This window comes from Lactuca sativa, chromosome 8 (genome assembly GCF_002870075.4).
Source record: "Lactuca sativa cultivar Salinas chromosome 8, Lsat_Salinas_v11, whole genome shotgun sequence".
Lineage (NCBI taxonomy): Eukaryota > Viridiplantae > Streptophyta > Magnoliopsida > Asterales > Asteraceae > Lactuca > Lactuca sativa.
The window spans coordinates 18,414,548-18,438,014 of NC_056630.2; the positions used below are offsets into that span (position 1 = coordinate 18,414,548).

General features: G+C 38.1%; 1 protein-coding gene across 1 annotated transcript; it reads right to left on the reverse strand.

The window, feature by feature from the left end:
- Positions 1-8,577: 8,577 nt before the first annotated feature.
- On the reverse strand, positions 8,578-12,448 carry LOC111919718 (putative ABC1 protein At2g40090). The gene is made up of 12 exons (XM_023915300.3): positions 11,980-12,448; positions 11,640-11,794; positions 11,373-11,498; positions 11,204-11,299; positions 10,986-11,086; positions 10,780-10,816; positions 10,413-10,631; positions 10,215-10,326; positions 10,038-10,129; positions 9,772-9,939; positions 9,085-9,198; positions 8,578-8,992 (listed from the first exon to the last, which is right to left on the reverse strand). The coding sequence occupies exons 1-12, from the start codon at positions 12,164-12,166 to the stop codon at positions 8,792-8,794; spliced, it is 1,608 nt and encodes a 535-aa protein (XP_023771068.1). The 5' UTR covers positions 12,167-12,448; the 3' UTR covers positions 8,578-8,791.
- Between the last annotated feature and the right edge of the window lie 11,019 nt (positions 12,449-23,467).

Consider the following 23,467-nt stretch of genomic DNA (forward strand, 5'->3'; position numbering starts at 1 on the left):
CCCTCATTTCGGGAGTTCAAGGCGTGTGGGGAGCCGAAGTTTCTTGGGGTCAGGGACCCCATTGTTAGCCGACGATGGCTGGCGGACATAGAGAACGCCCAGCGCACAAGTTCTTGCCCTAATGCGGAAAATGTGGGGTTTGCTTCATGTATGCTGAGGGATCGGGCCTGGGATTGGTGGGGAGAGGTGACCAGTTAGGTGGGAGCAGCCGGGGTGGCTGAGATGACATGGGCCGAGTTTGTTAGATGATTTGATTTAGGGTTTGCACCACCTATTGAGGTGCAACGACTGGCGAGGGAGTTTCATGAGCTTCAGCAGACCACTGAGACTGTGGCGGAGATCACCGCCAAGTTTTAAGAGAGAGCATTGTTGATTCCACAGTATGCTACCGATAAGGACATGGGGAGGATGAGGTATCATTCCATGTTGAGGGATGATATCCGCGAGTTTGTGAGTTTTACAGGGTGCAATATCCTGAATGAGATGGTGGAGAAGGCCCGTGAGCGAGAGATGGAGTTGGACTTTCGCACTAAGCGGAAGCCTGAGAAAGCATAGACAACAGTAGGTTAGGCTAAAAAGCCTAAGACCTCAGATTCATCCAGTAGGGGCCAGCAGGTGGCCGGTGCGCCAAGTGTGGGAGATCTCAAGGTGGAGCTTGTCGGGGGACGGGACCGGTATGTTATACGTGTGGTCAGTCGGGCCACGTGAGCAGGGACTGCCCCAAGAAGGACTTGATTTGTTTCCATTACAATTAGACTAGCCATAAAAAGGACGATTGTATGAGGTTGCAGGGAGGGGGGGAGTAGTGGCGGTGCCTGCACCCGCCACATTAAGGATTACTGATGGCCACCCTGCTAAGGCGGATGCTCCTACGGTGAAGAGTCGCACATTCTAGTTGACCACCGAGGAGGCTTGGGCAGTGCCAGACATAGTGGTTGGTACATATTCTATCTTCCTGCTCTATATTTATTGCATTGCTTATGTATATAGTGTGCTTATGTATAGGGATCTTTTTGGTGAATGATATGTCCGCTCACGTTTTGTTCGATTCGGGAGCTACCTGATCGTTTGTATCTCTTGCATTTAGCAAGAAGTTTCGGGATGAACAGGGGACTTTGGATTCCCCTCTTGAGGTTGAGATTACGGACGACCGCCCTATGAGTGTTGTAGGGTGTATCGGGACTGTGTCCTGAATGTGCTGTGGGAGAGGTTCCGTGTTGATCTGGTCCCAATACCGTTGCGAGGGTTGAAGGTGATTGTCTGGATGGACTGGTTGGGGGCTAATGGGGCCATGATAGATTGCGAGCGCCAGTTGGTGAGGGTTCGAACCCCAAGTGGGGGAGAACTGTTTATTCATGGGGAGAGGGCCTCGCAAGGATCAACCCTTTGTTTAACAGTGAAGGCTAGGAGATTTCTGTAGCAGGGTTGTATAGGATTTCTGGCATACATCTCGGATGCGAGAGTAGAGACCTCGAGGGATTTGGACAATGTACCAGTTGTACGAGAATTTTAGGATGTCTTTCCCGAGGAGTTACCTAGAGTGCCTCCGGAGAGGCAAGTGGAGTATCACATTGATTTGGTGGCGGGTGTCGCTCCGATAGCCAATGCACCATACCGACTAGCTCCGCCCAAGATGCAGGAGCTATCTACGCAACTCCAGGAGCTGTTAGACCGAGGTTTTATCCGTCCGAGCAGTTCCCCGTGAAAAAGAAAGATAGGTCACACAGGATGTGTATTGATTATCGAGAGCTGAACAAACTAACAGTGAAGAATCGTTATCCATTACCGAGGATCGATGATTTGTTCGATCAGCTATAGGGTGTGTCTTGGTTTTCCAAGATTGATCTTCGGTCAGGATATCATCAGATGAGGATTCGGGATGAGGATATACAAAAGGCAGCTTTCAGGACTCAGTATGGACACTATGAGTTTGTGGTGATGTCGTTTGGGCTCACCAATGCCCCAGCAACGTTCATAGATCTCATGAACAGAGTGTGTAGACCACCGATGCTGGATCGGTCAGTGATTGTTTTTATTCATGATATCCTGGTCTATTCTAAGACCAGGGAGCAATATGAGCAGCATCTGAGGGAGGTATTGGAGACACTAAGGGCGAAGAGGCTTTATGCCAAGTTCTCAAAGTGTGATTTTTGGCTGCGAGATGTATAGTTTTTGGGGCACATCATCAACCAGAAGGGCATTTCGGTTGATCCAGCCAAGGTTGAGGTGGTTATGCGATGGGAAGTACTGAAGAATGCATCCAAGATCCATAGCTTCTTGGGTTTAGCGGGCTATTATCGAAGATTCATCCGGAATTTCTCCAAGATTGTTGTGCCTTTGACCCGCTTGACCAAGAAGAAGGTAACGTTTCGATGGGGCACGGATCAGCAGTTGGCCTTTGAGACCCTACGACAAAGGTTATGTAAGGCTCCGATTCTAGTACTACCCAAGGGACTGGATGAATTGGTGGTGTACTGTGATGCATCGATCTCAGGGTTAGGCGTGGTACTGATGCAGAGGGGGCTTGTGATCGCTTATGCCTATAGGTAGTTGAAGTATCATGAGGTGAATTACCCCACTCATGACCTGGAATTGGGGGCGGTGGTGTTTGCCCTCAAGATATGGAGACACTACTTGTATAGGGTGCGGTGCACTATTTACATTGATCATAAAAGCTTGAAGTAATTGATGGATCAGCAGAACCTCAACATGCAATAGAGGAGGTGGTTGGATGTGCTGAAAGATTATGACTGTAAGATCTTATACCATCCAGGGAAATCCAACGTGGTGGTCGATGCCTTGAGCCGCAAGACGGCAGGTTCCTTGATTGGGAAAGTTTGTTTGAGGATGACGATGATCTTTCCATTGTTGGATATGATCAAGGAGGCTCAAGTGGAAGGTTTGAAGACGGAAAATTGGAAGTTAGAGCGGATACGGGGCCATATTCCTTTATTTGTCAGGGATGGTAGGGGTCTCTTGACCCAGTGTGGCCAGGTGTGGGCTCCGGCGTCGGGAGGAGTGAGACAGAAAATATTGGAGGAGGCACACAAGTCCAAGTTCTCCATACATCCAAGGGCACAAAATGTATAGAGACTTGAGGCTGAGTTACTGGTGGCCCTGCATGAAGCGGGAGATCGCCAGGTTCGTGGAACGGTGCTTAACCTGCTAGAAGGTCAAGGCCGAGCATCAATGGCCTCATGGCAAGGTTCAGTCGCTACCCATTCCCATGTGGAAGTGGGAAGAGATCACTATGGACTTTATCACGAAGTTACCAATGACAACAAGAGGTGTGGATTCCATATGGGTTGTTGTGGATAGACTGACGAAGAGTGCCCACTTTATTCTGATCTCTGAGAGCATCTCCACTAAGAAATTGGCGTATATTTATGTACGAGAGGTAGTGGCGAGACATAGGGTGTCAATATCGGTAGTCTCTGACAGAGATGTTTAATTTACATCCAGATTATGGAAGAAGTGCCACGAGGAACTGGGCACCCAGTTGCATTTTAGCACGACATACCACCCCTAGACAGATGGCCAAAGCAAGAGGACAATCCAGACACTCGAGGATATGATTCGGGCATGCGTATTGGATTTTGGAGGTAGTTAGGATACACACCTCCCATTGACAGAGTTCTCATACAAAAATAGTTACCATGCCGGTATCGACCGACCTCCGTTTGAGATGTTGTATGGTAGGAGATGTAGGACCCTGGTTTGTTGGGGCGAGATTGGACACTGGGTTACAGGGAGCACTGAGGTAGTACTCAAGACTACTAGACTGATTCAACAGGTGCGCGACCGGTTGCAGGTCGCACAGATCCGTCAGAAAAGTTATGCTGACCGGCGGCGATTGGATCTTGAGTTCTAGGTGGGGGATTACGTGTTACTAAATGTGTCTCCATGGAAGGGGATTATCAGGTTTTGGAAGAGGGGAAAGCTAGGACCCCGATATATTGGACCATTCAGGATTACGACCCGTGTGGGCAAGGTGGTCTATCGCTTGGATTTGCCAGATGAGCTTAGCCAGATCCACAACACCTTCCATGTGTCACAACTTCGAAAGTGTGTCACTGACGAGGCCGCAGTTGTTTTTCTGGATGACATTCAGGTGGATAAGAGCCTGAACTACATTGATTGGCCTGTTGTGATTCTAGATATGAAGACCAAGGTTCTTCGGAACAAGGAAGTGAAGCTAGTAAAGGTGCAATGGCAGCACCGAAGGGGCTCCGAATGGAAATGGGAGTCGGAGGACGAGATGCGTGACCACTACCCAGGCTTATTTGAGTCAGCAGATTTCAAGGACAAAGTCTATTTCAACTGGGGGAGATTTGTAACAACTGTTCTAGGTATTATTTAATTTATCAAATTCTAGGGTTTTGTGTATGGACTCGGCAAGTTGGGAAGCTCTAACTCGTCGAGTAGAAGTCATTATGAGGACGCGGATTTTAAATCCTACTCGACAAGTCGGAAGGCCCTGACTCGACGAGTAGGCGTTGTAAAGGAAAACCCTAATTTTCAAGGTTTGCACCCTATTTAAAGAACATAACCCGCCTCTTACGGCCTCCCTTACCACTTTATTAGCCAGAGAAAGCCCTTGTTGAACCTTGCACCTTCTTGAGTGAGAGAGAGAGCTTTTATGAGTAATTTTGGTGTGGTTGTAAAGGATTTTGAAGCTTGAAGAAGAAGGAGCAAGGAGAGAAGCACTAGATATGAGATGTACTCTGTATCGACAACCATCTAGAGGTATAAAGTCATTACCTTGATCTTTAGTTGCTTAGATCCCTTTTCTTTGAAGTAAATGACCATTTTTGGTGCAAAATGGAGTCATACTCAGATTTAGACTTATCACAAGGATATGGTTCCAGATTTGGACCTCTCTAGGTCCCCAATGACATAAATTTGCTCATTTTATCCAGCTTAGGCCTTTTCCATGCACTAAAACCTTGTGGGAAGCTTAATTTTGATGTTTTAGCCTTGGGAGGCCTTGCATGCACGCAAAGTTTGCAACTTTACATGATAAATGTACTAGGGGAATTTGGATCTAAAGTTTGGGACCTTTTATCTCACTAAAAAGGGCTGAACATAAAAGGGACTGAAGGAACTCGTCAAGTCACTTAGTTGACTCGACGAGTCGGGTAGGGTTTACCCATTTTCGAGATTCTGAATGAGTGCAGTGAAGGATTAGGGATTTGGGACTGCATGAACTTTTAGTTTTCTGGACATTTGATGAACTTGACGAGTCACTTAGGTGACTCGGCGAGTTGACATGGGATTCAGTGGAATGGACTCGGGAGGAACTCGACGAGTTGCTACGATGCACTCGACGAGTTAAGGTCATCATGAACTGCTGACCTTAAGTTTGAGGGCACTCATGGTATTTTGGGATTTTGACAAGTTAATTACATGTTGATTATAGGCGGTTGAGTTGGAACAACACGTGGGATTTATCTGATCTTAGTTTGACAGTTCAACATTTACGAGAGGTGAGTCTCCTCACCATACCAATGCGTCGAAGGCACCAAGGCCGGCCCATTATTGTTATGAGTTATGATTAGTTGGTTATGGGATATGTGATATGCTAGTTATTTGTGGTACTTGCATGAAAGACCTCGGGGGGTTCCCGAGGCACTTATATGTAAGACCTTGGAGGGTTTCCATGACATTATAGTATATTCACTTGTATGGTTTGTATGTCATCCCTTGATTTTAAAGATCGTGTGGAGGTTCCCACGGTAGGAATACGATGTGGGGGTTCCCATGACAGTAAGACCATGTGGGGGGTTCCCCTGGCAATTAGTTAAGACCAGGTGGGGGTTCCAGTGACACTAGGTGTAAGACCCTGGAGGGTTTCCATGTCTTCCTTATATGTTAGTATGCATGGTTTATGTGGTTTACGTAGCTTTTATAGCTATTATGACTATGTGATTATGTGGTTTGTGTGGGGTATGATCTGGGGAACTCACTAAGCATTAACTTACAGTTTGTTGATTTGTTTCAGGTACTTCGGAGCCTAAGAGCAAGGGCAAAGCTTGATGGTGCGGCGAGCACTCTCCGGCATTTGTTTTGATGGGACATTATGATGTTTTGAATAAAATGTTAATGTTATGAATTTTGAAAATGGTGGTTAATGTTACTTCACATCTTATGGGAATGTTTGGCTAATTAAAAATGAAAATTTTATTTGAAAATTTTGGGCCGTTACATTATTTTATTGGTTTGAGACTTATATAGGGTTTCCTACTTGCACTATATAAAGGCCCTTAAGCCTTGCAAAATTTGGTCACTCCTATTCCAAGAGAAATCGAAAATTACATCTCACATCTCTCCTCATCATCTTTGGGTGTGAACCACTAGAGGCATGACAATTGTGGTGCTTGCTTCCAAATGATCAAAATGTATGTTTTTCTTCTTTCTTTCTAGATTTCGAAAATACCTAGAGTTCCTTAGGGTTCTTATTTGATGTTCATAGTTATTGGTTCAATAGAGAAAACATATATCTTTTGTTTTAGGTTGCATACACACTTAAGGATTTAAGTTTGTTTTATAATATCTAAAACCTATCAATATTTACATACATGGAATCATCGATATAATCAGGAATCAAGAAACTAAGTATTAAACATAATAAGTATGACATATATGTGCTATGTCCTACTAGACTGTGAACCCTAATTGGCGACATGAAGCTAATTCTTAGTGGAGATTATGATACATAAGGAATCAAATCATACAATTTTGTTATGATCAGTGGCGGAGCTAGGATCAAAGTAAAGGGGTATCCGAATTTTTTTTAGGGTAACCCAATTTTTTTCCCGGGGTGCTTGGGTTTCCGCAGTTCGGTTTCGGTTTTAAACCCAAATCTTAATCGAATCCTTAGCTAATCTCAAGTCTTGTTATATAAACATGAAGTTGAAGTATATTTTGGTACTTGAATCGATGTGAGACTCAAAGTAGATGTTAAATAAAGCATGAGGATAACATGTTTATATAATAGAAAAAAATGGCTGAGTTTACATGTGTTTAGCGATGTGGGATAGAATAGCTGGGAAAATAAAACAAAAGTAAAAAAATATGTAAGAAGCGAGAATTGATATTGAGACCTTTACTTCAATAAGCCAACGCCTTAACCAACAGACCAACTGTTTGTTTGTGTTTATAAATGGAGGGATGCGTATATATACACTATACCGATTTTTTTTTTTTTTTTTTGAGGGATACATAAACAAAAATTACACTACCGAAAAAAAATTGAGGGGTATCCCGGGCTACCCCGGGATCCCCTTGGATCCGCCCCTGGTTATGATTTTGGAGAAGATGACTTGTTATATTTAGGGAGAGGTGTCGTGGTGTATTTTTTTGTTGATGACATTGTGTTGATTGTAGACACTAGAAGCATGTTTAATGCTAGGCTTAGATACTTGGAGGTTTATACTGGAAAAGAAGGGGTTTCGAATGAACAAAGCGCATACATGATATTTTTTTCGCAACTTCAACAAAGGATGCAATGATATTTGAGTATAAAATGTGCCATGGAAAATTACTACACTCAAAGAAGAGTTTTAAGGAATTTGTTCCATGATTCAGGATCATAAAGAATGGGGTGTTGCAGAAGAAGTCACCCAATGTATGACAAATGAGTTTAGTGTGACAAGAACTCAAGAAGGTCTCATTGATATTGAAGGGACATTTTTACATGGTGACAGTTAAACCAATTATGATGTGTGGATCAAAATATTGGTAGATTAAAAAGGAACATAAAAGGAAGAGACACGCAAATTCTTAAAAAATCAAAAGAGCTAAAAGCATCACTAGAAAATCATATCAATGACTTCCAAATTCCAAACAAAGAAAAAAAAAACAATAGTCACGGTATAAATCAACCTTTCATGTTTTATAATATGCCACACGTTTATAATTATAGGCAAATTGTATTAGTTACCATCCTCAACTTCTTGAAAAGAGAAAATGTATATCACATGAGCATTTTGATGATGTTCTTGGGTATTTATTGTAGGGTTAAAAAGTAGGCATACCAAACTTGGAGAGTATTAATTGAAGTCAGAGCTTCAGCAAATAAGGCAGTCCATTTAATCGGTTACCCACTTCTTATATTCATTCCAATACCACACCCCCCACACCTTCATAAAGAATCCATCCTTCAACCTAATCTCTTCAATCATATTCCTTTTTATTCATATTCTGTAAATAAACAATCTATCCTTCATGTAACTATATCATTACGTTATCTTGTTTATGAACAAACTTGCGTTCCACTTCTAAGAAGAAAAATCCTATTCTCCAATCTCCATATACTTCTTAAAGAAACTAGCATGTCAATATAAACACCAAATTTTCATGTTGGCATATCTGCTAAGAGTTTCTATAGATAGAACAAGAATCATGTGCAAGTTATTCTGCATTTCTAAAAGTAGCAAGTCTTACTAGTCTTCAATGATGTGAATTCTTTCCATATGCATCCAACAACCATTTACCTAATAATATTACATCATTTATTTGATGGACCGGGTTAGGTAATGCAGGCCACCTAAAGAAATTCATAGCAAAAAATTGAAGTTCAACAAACACAACATGAATAAGATTTTATTGCTTTGAAAGGTCAGCCATCAAGACCTTTAATGAATTTGTCTCAAATCATGGGGGTTTTTTTTTCCCTTTAATGATGTCTCAAGAGTACAATTTACATCTCATTTTATGTAATAAGATACATTTATCTTGTTGCTATCCAGAATGGAATGTGTGAAAATTGATAGATACAACTATATAGCCTTTATAAGCTCAAAGATTTTGGGAATTGTAGGACCCACAAGGCTAATTGCATTATGATAAACCGAGCTTCTAGTGAGATTTCTTCAAACCAGATACTAATGAAGCTAAATAATGACTTGGCATTTGATAACTTCTCCTCAATAACTGCCTCAGCTGAAACTCTTCCAATGATCAAAAACGACTCCAAAGAAGGTCTTTGCAACTGTTAATGAATATAAAAAGTGAAAATTCATCAAGATTCAAAGAAAAGCTGGCATTTTTATAAAGTTTTGAAAGATATTGTAATACTAATACCAATGCATTGTCGACTGAGCGTAAGCAATCATTTGTTTTCATCATTAGAAGTATAACACGTGGAAGTCTATGCAGAAGCTCTGTCACTTGAGAAAAGTATTCAGGACCATATATCTGAAAAACACAAAGGTCAAAGCTTTATTACATATACGTCTCAAAGATTTATTTGATAAACATCACAAAGGTCAAATTATTCAATATACATCTCAAATGTAAAAGCTTTATTTGATATACATCATAAAGGTCAAAGCTTTATTCAATATACATCACAAAGGTCAAAGCTTTATTTATTATTCCATCATAAAGGTCAATACTTTGTTGGATATATCTCACAAAGGTCAAAGCTTTAATCAATACATATCACAAAGGTCAAAGCTTTATTTATTATTACATTATAAAGGTCAATACTTTGTTGGATATATCTCACAAAGGTCAAAGCTTTAATCAATACATATCACAAAGGTCAAAGCTTTATTTATTATTACATCATAAAGGTCAAAACTTTGTTGGATATATCTCACAAAGGTCAAAGCTTTAATCAATACATATCACAAAGGTCAAAGCTTTATTTGATATACATCATAAAGGTCAAAGCTTTATTCGATATACATCAATAAGGTCAAATCTTTATACGATATACACTACAAAGGTCAAAGCTTTATATACATCACAAAGGTCAACACTTACCTGAAGGTCTGATTGATCATGTATGACCAAATGGTCAAAAGAGGGATCAATAACTCTCTCCCATGGTTTCATAGTAAGAATACTTGTGAAAAATGTATAAAGATCCTCTCCAGCACCAAATTTCATGCAATTTTCCTTGATTGCTTTGGCATCAGCCAAGACCAAAGCCTGCAAAACAAATCAATTCTTTTCGTTTTTGCAATTTTATAAGAAAAAACTAAAAAAAAAAAAAAAAAAAAAAAAAATCAAGAAATCACAAAGTGCACCTTCCAGAGTGCAGCATAGCTGGTTCTTGTGTAGGTGTCAAGTTCTTTGTAGAGTCCATGGTCAAGGAGTACTAATTGTGGTTTACATCTTCCTTTACACAAACAAAAATCAAAAAACACCATGAACAATGTGGTCTATATATAAAAATACTACTAGGGGCAAAATTGGAAAGATACCAAAAATGCTACTTCTGCCCGAAGGCAAAGCACGAACAATCAAATTTGCAGCATGTGGATCACAATGTACAAATCCATGTTTGAACATCATTTCAGCAAAAGTTTGACTAACCTACATTTAAGTCAAATCAAACTCTTATAAACATTCAACAACTATGCAACATGAAAGCAAAAAAAATAAAAAGAAATGGACTTTACTAGTTTCGATATGTCATGGGGTCTAATTCCAAGTTTTTTGATGCTTTTTAAATCATTGACTTGTGGTCCTTCTATGAACTCCATGGTCAACAATTTTGAGGTACTTAGACTCCAATAGATTTTAGGGGCATACACATAGCCTGCAATGTGAGGAGATAACCTTCGAAAGTTTTCCATACATTTTACGTTGTTCTTGGCCTCATTTAAGAAATCTAGCTCCTGATAATCATAATTATAACTTATTAATAATAAAGTTAGAATCCCATAAACAAATTAGTATATGACCATATATCCCACAATCCTAAGTCCTAACATATAAAGGGAGGAGCAAATTAGAGGTGTTAGATGTTGAAATTCCAAATCTAACCTTGGGTGAAGTTTCACGGACTTCATCTACCAACCACCTACATCATAACCAAGCAAATTTTAGGCCACATGGATAAATAGAGTCTTGACATCAAGTCTACATGGTCAAACCCTAAAACTTCTTATTCATAAATTCCTGCCAAAAGATATGGTTAGTGTAATATCATGCAAAAAGGTATAAGCTTGTGATCGAATGAAGATGTAAACCTGTAATCAAATGAAGGAAAGAAGCGGTGTACAGTGTTTACAATCAATTCCACTGTGGCAAAATCAGCAGCTGCAGTATCTGTCATGTGTGTATGTTGTACCTACAATGACAAAACATCAAATGTCAATCTTGAATTTTGTACAAAAAGTTCAAGAAACATTCATTTTATGGAACGAAAAACTAAAAGAATTGGAATATGGTGATAAGAGTTTGAAACCTTAACAGCAACTTTTTGTCCCTCATGAGTACGAGCAACATGAACTTGTGCAATGGAAGCACTTGCAATTGGTACAGGGTCAAAATCGTCAAAAATCTGGGAAACAAAAAGATTTGACTCGGTTTCATTAATCAAAATATAGGGATAATAAATTTTAAGTATTAAGCACCTCTTCAGGTGTCCCACCAAGCTCTTTCTTGACAACTCGACACACTTGATCATATGTTGAAGTTGGACATTTATTCAACATTGACTCCCTCATTGTTTTAGAGTACTCTAGGGGTACCAAGAAATCCTAAATGGCAAAATAGTAATTAGGTCAATGAAATAGTTACTTTATCTAAGTTGTCATGTATTAAAACTGATAAATCTTGTGATAAAAAACTAAGTTTCTTGAAATTGATCATGGGTATTAATGGAAAGCAGCAGGTCATACCAGTTGACCAACATGTTGACCAAGCTTGATATAAATTCCACCATTTTTGAAGCATAGATCTTCAAGCCTACGTGCGTTTCTGGTGTGAAGCTCGTGCTTTACTCTTGCCCTTTCATCGCTACCTTCTGGCAGTCCCATTAATGAATACTCGTAATCTAAAAGAACACGATTTGAATTGCATTTGAGGGAAAATGTTAAAGCTTTTACTAAACCAAGAACAAATATCAGCAAAGGTAAAAGAATTTGAATGATAATCACACAACTAACAAACCCAAAGAATTATTCGTACTTCAGAATTGTAAACTATTTCAAATGAATTAGATAAATTAAGTAAACATACCGAAGGCAATTGTAGCAGCGGTGACTGAGAGACGAAAGAGACGGAGAGGGATGGCCGTGCAGAGCTTGAGGGAGGTGGCAGGATCGTCGGAATTAGCAATGGTAGCGGCACCAACTCCGCAGCCCAAGGCGGTGGCAGCAAAGGCAAGCTTCCATTTCGAAGGCCAAATAGATCGAGACACTGCCATTTTTGTCGGCCAGTGAATTTCCTCCGGGAAAACAACCGTGTGGCGGTGGTGGGTGGTGTCCTCCCTACCTTTTGCCTCTTATTTCACGCCAAGACGGTATATGATCAAAGGTTAAATGGAAGAAAGCAAATCAAGAATTTGACCCTTTTGGGTATTGATTGAACCAAAGCCATAAAAGAATCAGGGGGAGCGGGAACAAGAACAAGAACACCTATAAAAACTGCCTGCAAATGGTTGCCTTGGACAATTGTAGGGTTTTTCTCCGTGTCTTTTTCCTAATTCCAATTCCAAGTTTTTCAATTTTTAGATTATGAAATTGAAGTAAAAGTTTTATGTATTTGTAAATAAAATTTTCAAAAGTAAGTATTTTCAATTTTTAGATTAGGAAATTGAAATAAAAGTTTTATGTATTTTGTAAATGAAAATTTCAAAATTAAGTAATGATTAATCATTTTAATTTTAGATTAACGACTTAAAATGATATTATATTTTGTTTCGTGTTTATATTTAATAATGGTTTTAATATATATTTAACCTTTGAATTTTTTTTCACATTTTAAAAAAGAGGATAATAATTGTTACTATTTTTGACATCTAAAACAATTTTAATTGTTAAATGCATATAAAAAATTATTTTTGGCTAAAAGTGAGCTCGTAAATAAGTGTGGATTGAATGATCTAGGTCACAAGTCTAACACATTTAGATTTAAGTAGACAATCTAGGTCACAAGTCTAACACATTTAGATTTAAGTAGATAGTTTTTTTAGTATGAATTAAAGCAGATTAAGTCATATTAGGTGACTCGTCGATACTTTTTAGACATCTGTTGATTACGAAAACGAAATATGTAAACTGAATATACGTATAACATAAAAGAAAATATGTTATGATTTTTATACTCAACACACACACAAAAAGAACATTAGGTTCTCGGTCGGCTAGCACTAAGTTAATAATATAATTTTATATGAGAACTTAAGTAATTTAACCATTTTTTAACGTGTATTTTAAAAAATAACATTTTTTTTGGAAAAATAACCACTTTGTCCAGAGTGAGACATTCAGGAACAAGAAAAAATATTTTTTTGACTAATTCTGGAATGACATTCGGGAGTATTGTTCATATTCCGGACTAAAATTTCGGATTTCGGGGGGGGGGGGGGGGGGGGGGGGGGGGAACTCTGGAATTTCAAGAACAAGTTCGAGATCCAAAGAACAATTTCAAGAAAAAAAATCATTTTTTTCTTAATTTTGACAAAAGATTAAACAAACATAATAATATGAACTATATACAATATGAGTGCATAAAATTAGATATTTTATTGAAAAACGATGAAATTAAACATTACGAAATGTAGCATTCGGATTCTAAAAAAAAAAATAATATTTGAAAAATTATAATAAAAAAACTAAAAAAATGAACAACAATATTATTTTTTAAAACTGAAAAAATATAGTTATTTTCTTAAAAAACCAGTTTATAATGGTTAGTTTACTCAATTTCTCATTTTATATTATACACTTATATTTAAAAGAAAAGAAAATCATATCAATAAAGTTCGATGTTATTTCTCCTATATAGTAAACCAAAATACATAACAAAATTCACATACACGATGTTCATTATTATTATCATTTTGAAAGTATTGATAAGACATTCTAAATGATATAATATGTATTTTCTATTAAATTAAGTTAATACAATAATAAGATAAGGATATATAAGGATAAAATATAATTTTAAAAACAAAATGTATAACATCAAAGTTTGTTATATATATATATATATATATATATATATATATATATATATATATATATATATATATATATATATATATTGTTGGAATAGTGTCTAAGGTTGCAACTATATTAGACAAATATTTGACCCGATTGTGCATGGTCCTTTTGGGTTGCCTTCACCATAGCAACTTGATAGGATGATTTATTATGAGAGAATAAATATTATTAATATATTATGAGAGTAATATAAGAAATAATAATATTGTTATAAGTCATAGATTAATTAGTATTAATTTGGTGACTTAAAGAGATTAATTAAATAAGAGCGTATAAACTGTCAATTGTTTGATAGTTACACTTTGGGCTGTAAATCCTTCTTGGATAGAGGATGGACGAATTCTAGGGCTTGGGATAGCCTCAAATTCGTCCAAGGCTATCTTAGGTAAGGATTAGGATTGCTTTAAGGAAATATTATCCAACTAGGGTTTAAGGGTGAAACCCTAGGAGCCTTACAAGTATATATAGACCCTTAGGGCATGTGAAATCGGCATCTCTTCTAAAGAAAGAAAACCCTGGCCGAATTTCTTCCCTCTTCTCTCTCTCAAATCATCCTCCTTGCTAGTTGGTGTTTGTAAGTCATTAAAGGATGACAATTGTGACTCTAGAGCTCCAAGACAACAAGATCAAAACATGAGATTCAAAGGTAAACTTCTAGATCTGATTTTGTATTGTTCTTATACCTAATTAGTCATTAGAAGTCTTGGATTCAAAGCATGTTTAATTAGAGAAACCTAGATCCAAGCATTAGGGTTTGCATGTGCACATAGGAATGTTTATATGGCCAAAACCCATCAGTGGTATCAGAGCCTAGATTAGTTTCTATTAAATTGTTGCTTGTTTGTTTGAATCTTGCTGAAAAAATTCGATTTTTATGTTTCTGAGTCATGGACTCGGCGAGTTGGCCTGACTCGGCGAGTCCCATGGTGCACTCGGCGAGTCCAAGCGTCAGGAAGGGCCAGATTCGAGATTTTTTGATATTTATCTTATGGAAACTTGCCTTTATCATATTAGATCAACCCTAATCCGATTTCTTGATATATATGACTATAATCTTGATCTAATTAAAGATATTTATCAATTAATAAAATATTTAATTTCTTTATGTGATAATTAATTAATTATTTTGATTAAATTGGTAAATTATTTTGCAAGAAATCATTAAATAAATCAAATATGGATAATTATGGAATTAATTGTTAATTAAGATTTTTTGTTATTTGATCCTCCATGTTTTAAATGTTTAAAACTTGCCCTCAAGTTTTGAAATTTATGTTTTGTGATTAAAGGTTTAATTTAGAAAATTTAAATTTCAAACCCTAGAATTTTACAAGTTTAAAATACAACCCTATACTAATATAATATTACAAACCCTAGAATATATATATATATATATATATATATATATATATATATATATATATATATATATATATATATATAACACTAAAATGCTAGTCTTACCGTTAGTAGGCCTCATTCACGAAGCCGATCTATAAGGTGGGTATAAGGTTGCGGCCTATAAAATGGCGCTTAATGGGTGTACACTCACACCCACCGCTTGCTTGATCGGTGGAGGGTCGTTAGCCGAACGGGTAGGATAGGGCAACCTCATCCTCTCATTAAAAGTATAATATGAAATACAAAGTAACTACATGTTTTTAAAATTTCCCAATCTTAGTTACTTTAGGAAAAGTGAATTGATGCAATCCCATGAAATTACACTTTGCACCCTTGCTAAGAAGTTAGTGGAGCGTGTGTGGTTTACCGGCACACTAATTGGTTCTAAGCAAAGGTGGCAAAGGGTGATTCATTGTTTATCATAGTTCGATGGAGCGTGTGTGGTTTACCGGAACATCGAATAGGTGATCGTTACAATGAAGGCACCATGTGAATTTGCATGGTAATTCACACCCACTTTGTGATCCTCGGTATCCCAGTCACAAACGAGAGGGGCATATCGAGATTTAAACATGCCATTGAAGAGTTTCAATGAATCTCATCCAAACCTAGGAATTCTCAATACATTTAGAATCTCATCCTTTTCTAATATGTAAATATTGTTGTTGGATCTTAGCCCTAATTTTTCTTATTGGGTGATAATTAGGGATTCATATTCTAATCTATCTTTGTCCTTTCTATTTGTAGATGTCGAACGCAAACAACGTTGCTGCTAGTTCATTCACATTGATGAGCCTTTGTCAAAAGGTCACCTTCGATGGAACGAACTTTAGCGAATGGATAAGATACATTCTCACTATTGCTCGCTATGAGGATAAAGAGTATGTCCTCGATGAGAAGCTCGAGAAGATCAACCCTGAAATCGCTACTCCGGCTGAAATGACCGATTTCGAAACTCACGAGCGAGATGCAACGAAGGTACATTGCATCATGATAGCCACTATGAACTCCGAATTCCAAAAGTCCTATGAGGACATGTACCCGTACGAGATGCATCAAGACTTATTGGAGAGATACCACCAAAACGCGAGACAAGAGCGTTATGAGATTTTCACTAACATGATTTCCGCTAAGATGGGTCATGGAGATTCTCTTACTGTGCACCTGCAAAAGATGAAAAGGTATGTCGACCGTCTTCGCAAGTTGAATGTTGACTTTGGGGAAGACTTGGAGATCGACATGGTGCTTCACTCTTTGCCTCGAAGCTACAATCAATTTAGGATGACCTACCACATGAACAAAGAACAGGTCACCCTAAGCAAACTCCAAGGTCTCTTGAGGGTTGCTGAGAGCAACTTCAAGGACAAGTCTGTTGCACCAACTCCCAATCCACCCGCTGCTCCTGTCTTGGCTATTGGACAAGGAAAGGGAAAGAAGAGGAAGGCTTTGTCTAAGAACTATCGCAAGGTTAAAGCCCGAGATGGTGCCTCTTCTAGTGGGACCAAAGTTGATCCTACTAAGCCCTGCCCTAACCCAAAGGAGGCAGAGTGCCACCACTGCCACAAGATAGGACATTGGAAGAGAAGCTGCCCAGAGTACCTGCAAGCCATCAAGGAAGGAAAGATCAAGCCGTCTTGGCTATGTGGACCGTTTAGATCAACCACGAAGGATTGGAACTGCTTCTACGTGACTTTTACCGATGACTATAGTAGATATGGGTATATCTATTTAATCAAGCAAAAGTCAGAAACTTTTGAAAAATTCAAAGAGTTCAAGAATGAAGTGGAGAATCAATTGGGCAGGAAAATCAAGATGCTTCGATCCGATCGAGGAGGAGAGTACCTAAGTCTTGAATTCCATGATTATCTCAAGGAGTGTGGAATAGTTTCACAATTGACGCCTCCTAGGACACCACAGTTGAATGGTGTGGCAGAAAGGCGTAATCGAACCTTATTGGATATGGTTCGCTCTATGATGAGTCGTGCTTCACTATCAATCTCTTTTTGGGGGTATGCCTTAGAGACTGCCGCCCATATCCTTAATCGAGTCCCTACTAAGAAGGTTGCCAAAACACCTCACGAGATGTGGACAGGGAAAGCTCCCTTGTTAGCACATATCAAGGTTTGGGGTTGCGAGGCTTTCGTAAGACAAGATACTCACGACAAGCTCGAACCTCGTAGTGAGCGATGTATTTTCATCGGTTACCCGCAGAAATCCTTTGGATATCTCTTCTATAGATCGAAGGACAATGTTGTCTTCGTTGCGAGGAGAGGAGTTTATAAGAGCGAGAACTCATAGGCCAAGGAGACAGTGGGAGGCAAATTGAGCTTGAAGAGATTCAAGAATCGATAGATGAAGGAACCTCTACCGCTGGCACTCAACCCGAGGAGGAAACTCCGGTTGAACCGATTGACGAGTCCTTACCTCTTAGACGTTCCGAAAGAGTTAGAGTTCAACCCCAGTTTTATGGTTTTCATATTACTACCGAAGGGGACACGTATATTAGTGATGGTACACTAATAAACCTTGATGAACCTAATAGCTATAAGGAAGCCATGGCAGGCCCGGAGTCTGAAAAACGGAAAGAGGCTATGGATAGCGAGATCCAATCCATGTATGATAACCAAGTTTGGAATTTGGTTGATAATGTGCCCGGACATAAGACCGTTGGGTGAAAATGGATCTCCAAGAAGAAGACCGACGTGGATGGAAACGTACACACATATAAAGCGCGATTGGTCGCGAAGGGCTTTACTCAAACTCCCGGAGTTGACTATGACGAGACCTTCTCACCAGTTGCAAAGATAAAATCTATTAGAGTGATGCTAGCGATTGCCGCATTTCATGATTATGAGATTTGGCAAATGGATGTCAAGACCGCTTTCCTTAACGAAAAGTTGGCTGAGGATGTTTACATGGCTCAGCCAGAGGGGTTTGTGGATCCGAAGCATCCGAATAGAGTGTGTAAGCTTGAGAAGTCCATTTATGGACTTAAGCAAGCGTCTCGCAGATGGAATCTTTGCTTCGATGAGAAAGTCAAAGATTTTGGATTTGTACGAAGCGAAGATGAATCGTGTGTATATGTTAAAGCCAGTGGGAGCATAGTTAGCTTTCTCGTTTTGTATGTCGATGACATAATACTCATAGGAAATGACGTCTCGACTCTGCAGGAGGTTAAGTCCTGGCTTGGGAAGTGCTTCGCTATGAAGGACCTCGGAGAGGCTCCTATATTTTGGGAATAAGGATAGTAAGAGAGAGAGAAGTAAGAGACTAATAGGACTTAGTCAGAACACTTACTTAGAGAAGGTACTAAAAGGTTTTAGTATGGAAAACTCGAAGAAGGGAGAATTACCGATACAAAGTAATGCCAAGTTGAGTAAGACTCAAAGTCCGAGTACCGAAGCTGAAATAGCATAAATGAGCCGAGTACCATACGCTTCCGCAGTTGGCTCAATCATGTACGCTATGACTTGTACTCGCCCTGATGTAGCCTTTGCTTTGAGCATGGTTAGTAGATATCAAGGGAACCCTGGCAGAGCCCATTGGATTGGGGTGAAGAATATCCTTAAGTACCTTCGGAGGACGAAGGAATGGTTCTTAGTCCTCGGAGGGAGTGATGACTTTAAGGTGCGAGGGTATAGTGACGCCAACTTTCAAACCGACAGGGACAACTACCGTTCACAGTCGGGCTGGGTCTTTACCCTGAATGGAGGAGCAGTGACTTGGAAAAGTTCCAAGCAGGAAACCGTAGCTGATTCAACGTGCGAATCAGAGTACATTACAGCGAGCGAAGCGTCGAAGGAGGCAGTATGGTTGAAGAACTTCATCGGTGATCTTGGAGTTGTACCCGCCATAAAGGAGACCATGGAGATTTTCTGTGATAATGAAGGAGTGGTTGCCTTGACCAAGGAACCGAGAGATCATGGTAGATCACGACACATCGACAGAAAATACCACTTTATTAGACATCGTGTAGAAGAAGGACAAATCGTAGTGAAGAAGATATCATCAGAAGATAACCCAACAGATCCGCTTACGAAGGGACTGAGTAGGGTTAAGCACTTGCAGTATGCTAGGAGTATTGGGCTGAAGGATGATATTAGCATAGATTAGAAACGTGTAATAGATAAATGTAATTGACATTTGATGATTAAATAAAGGAGTTTTATTTATGAGTAATGTTAATGCCTTATGTTAATTGTTTAACTGTTGTTTCATTTTGCATGTTTTGACTTCCAGAATAATTGAATTTATCGAATTATTCAAATTGTCCACAATCGTTCATATGTTGGAAGTAGATATGAATGAAGATTGTCGTGAATTGGTGCGTAGATTGTCTAAATGGTATTAGACATGGCAAAAGATTGTTGCGACGTTCATGAGTGCTTTTGAACTAGTTTTGAGCATTGAAACAAACCCGCGCTTGCTGGAATCACCTTATGGAATATGATATATAAAAGGGTGATCGCAAGACGATAATATCATATAGTCTTAAAACCTAGATATATGGTTTGTTGTTTGTTAATTGATTGTACATTGATAATGTGAAAACGCATTGGTAACTCGATGTTATAAAACGCATTGTTGTGTATAGTTGATTAATGAATAAGTAAATGCATATAAGTCGAAGTTTATCTGTAACTTTTATCCCAAGAGGGTAAAAGCGATATCTCGGCCGCTCGATGATTTGATTTGACTTTATGTGTCGGGCCCGGTCAGAACTGAATTGATGTGTTCGATTAAGTTCTATGTCAAATGAATCAGAGATCGAGAAACCTAAATGCTTGACTAATTATTCCATAGAATTGTCAGCATGATATCTAACATAGGACTGTATGATCCCTTATCTAAAGGACAAGATTGATTAGATCAGAGTTTGACAGCGTCTTTGAGAGCTACGATTGCAAATCGAATTGTACTTGTGCATATAGTTACTAGACTTATCCAAGTGGGAGATTGTTGCAATAGTGTCTAAGGCTGTAACTATATTAGGCAAATATTTGACCCGATTGTGCATGGTCCTTTTGGGTTGCCTTCACCATAGCAACTTGATAGGATGATTTATTATGAGAGAATAAATATTATTAATATATTATGAGAGTAATATAAGGAATAATAATATTGTTATAAGTCATAGATTAATTAGTATTAATTTGGTGACTTAAAGAGATTAATTAAATAAGAGGGTATAAATTGTCAATTGTTTGATAGTTACACTTTGGGCTATAAATCCTTCTTGGATAGAGGATGGACGAATTCTAGGGCTTGGGATAGCCTCAAATTCGTCCAAGGCTATCTTAGGTAAGGATTAGGATTGCTTTAAGGAAATATTATCCAACTAGGGTTTAAGGGTGAAACCCTAGGAGCCTTACAAGTATATATAGACCCTTAGGGCATGTGAAATCGGCATCTCTTCTAAAGAAAGAAAACCCTGGCTGAATTTCTTCCCTCTTCTCTCTCAAATCATCCTCCTTGCTAGTTGGTGTTTGTAAGTCATTAGAGGAGTGACAATTGTGACTCTAGAGCTCCAAGACAACAAGATCAAAACAAGAGATTCAAAAGTAAACTTCTAGATCTGATTTTGTATTGTTCTTATACCTAATTAGTCATTAGAAGTATTGGATTCAAAGCATGTTTAATTAGAGAAACCTAGATCCAAGCATTAGGGTTTGCATGTGCACATAGGAATGTTCATATGGCCAAAACCCATCATATATATATATATATATATATATATATATATATATATATATATATATATATATATATATATATATAAGTTTGTTAAATATATGTGGTTTCATATCGTGCTATTTTCCATAGGGTTTACATCATAAAAAACACCTTAAAAAGTAGTCTAAAAACAAGACTTAAAAGGTAACATACTTTGTTTCGTATTCACATTTAGCCAAAATTGTTTTTTTACACGTGTTACCATTAAACTTGTTTCATATGTTCAAAAAAGGGTAATATTACATATAACAACCGATAATATTATCTTTTTTGAACTAGTAAAACAAGTTCAATGGTCAAATGTTTACAAAATAAACATTGTTGGCTAAATGTGAACATGAAACAATGTATGTTACTCTTTTAAGTCATTAACCCTCTAATTTATTCAACACCAACACCAATGATTCTTTAGTCCTATAAAAATGATATAAAAATAAGGTAAGGCTAATTTCAAAATGTCGAAGTCTACTTCCTATATGAACTCATGTGTAACAAAGAAAAAATGTGAGCTTATAATAAGGGCGGAATACAAGCATTAAAAATGAGGGGGCCAAAACCAAAACTTCAAGAGAAAAACTTATAAACAAATTATTTTTGTTCAAACTTCAAACAACTAATTATTTTGATTTACATACAAAAGTCATTATTATAAGATAAAAAAATATACAGAATCTAACAATTAACATTACATTTAAAAAAACAAAAATATTCTAATTCATGTTTGCATTTCGGTAAAAATTTTATACCACTCGTTTGTTTTAACAATTCAAACTTGACCAACATTAAAAAATAATAAACCATTGTTGCTGCTTTTAATTACTTTTACAATTTTCTAGTTAGTTTCAATAATTATATCACATCTAGAAAGAGAGATAGAAATAGGATAAAGATAAAAAAAATAGAAAGAGAAAGTGAGAAATCCTTACTATTAAGTCTATTGGGAAAATTAGGGTTTGCGGTGGAGATCTGGATACCAGCTTGGATGGTGATATTACTTTCCGAACTTATATTTCTACCCTATGCCTGGGTTACAAGAAATTCAGCCTAGGATAATCCAAGCGGACACCTATGTTTCTAGGCACATAAAACATAAGCTATTATGCTAAAAGGTTTTGTGAATGTGTGTTGAAAAACGAGAACTAAAGAACGCCCGTCTTCTGGAAAGGAAGATTTGTTTATATACTAAACACGATTAGGGTTTCATTAGGGTTGGGCCGTCATTACTTGCTTTGGAAGCAAGTAATATTAATCCGGATTAGGGTTACCAAAAACTAACGAGTTTCGTTAGTTTTACCATAATCACCCTCAAGAAATTGAATTTTCCATTAATCTAAGCGGGACCCCAGCCATGGGCTCTGCCCCTTGGACCCCACTAGGGGCGCTGCCCCTTTGGAAACCCCGGACCTGGGGGCGCTGCCCCCGGACCCCTGACTAGTCGTCGAACCGGCTTCTGACTCGATCTTATACATGCATGCACTCCGCACAAACCCGTACATGTATTAGAGTACAAATCATGAAGCCCCTTAGCTCACATGTTAGTTCCAGTTACTTAAAATGACATGGTGACACTAAAATCACCAACAATCCTCCCCCATTTTAGTGTAACCCTTGAACAAACATAACCTTATCAACAACAAACCAAACTAGTACATAATGAAAATATCGTAACGATTGAATTTCCACTTAGTATCATACAATTGCAAATACTCGAGAATCATGGTGTTCCAAGAATTGAATCCGTCAACCCATTTGAATACCAGAAAGTAAAATACATACTAGTTTATTGAATTTCTAGCATAATACAACTTGACGCTATTATAAAGCCGTGTGTCCCAATCCTCTCATGATTATATCAAGGTCAAGTCCACAACCTCTTGAAATACGGCTACACTTCACAATCACGTAGGTAACTCCTTTCCATGTATCTGCACATACATTTATCAAATGAATTATTAAGAAGTTAAACTTCAACCTGGCTAACTTGCAGAACCGAACACATACCTGGGATGAATACTTCATGTGTTCCAATCTATAAGTATGAGCTTTCCACATTGAATTCAACTCCTAACATTATATTAGGAGGGAATTGGGTGTCTCATCATTATAGAATTAAATAGACTTTAATCCCATCCCGATCACAGACTTGTGCACTAAGTCTCTTGTCAGACCTTTTAGTCAAGTGATCTGCCAAATTATGTTGCGATTTCACAAACTCAACCGAAATCACACCATTCATGATTAGTTCTCTAATCATACTATGTCTAACACCTAGGTGTCTAGACTTGCCATTATAAACTTGGCTATATGCCTTAGCCAAAGCGGCAACACTATCACAAAGGATAGAAATAGGTGCTATCAGTTTAGAC

Excerpts from the sequence above, each read along its gene's own strand:
- LOC111919718 (XM_023915300.3), bottom strand. The coding sequence starts at position 12,166 with ATGGCAGTGTCTCGATCTATTTGGCCTTCGAAATGGAAGCTTGCCTTT. Across the intron at positions 10,632-10,779 it reads TCCGTGAAACTTCACCCAAG|GAGCTAGATTTCTTAAATGA; the intron begins GTTAGATTTGGA and ends TATGATTATCAG. Across the intron at positions 9,199-9,771 it reads ATGATCAATCAGACCTTCAG|ATATATGGTCCTGAATACTT; the intron begins GTAAGTGTTGAC and ends TGTGTTTTTCAG.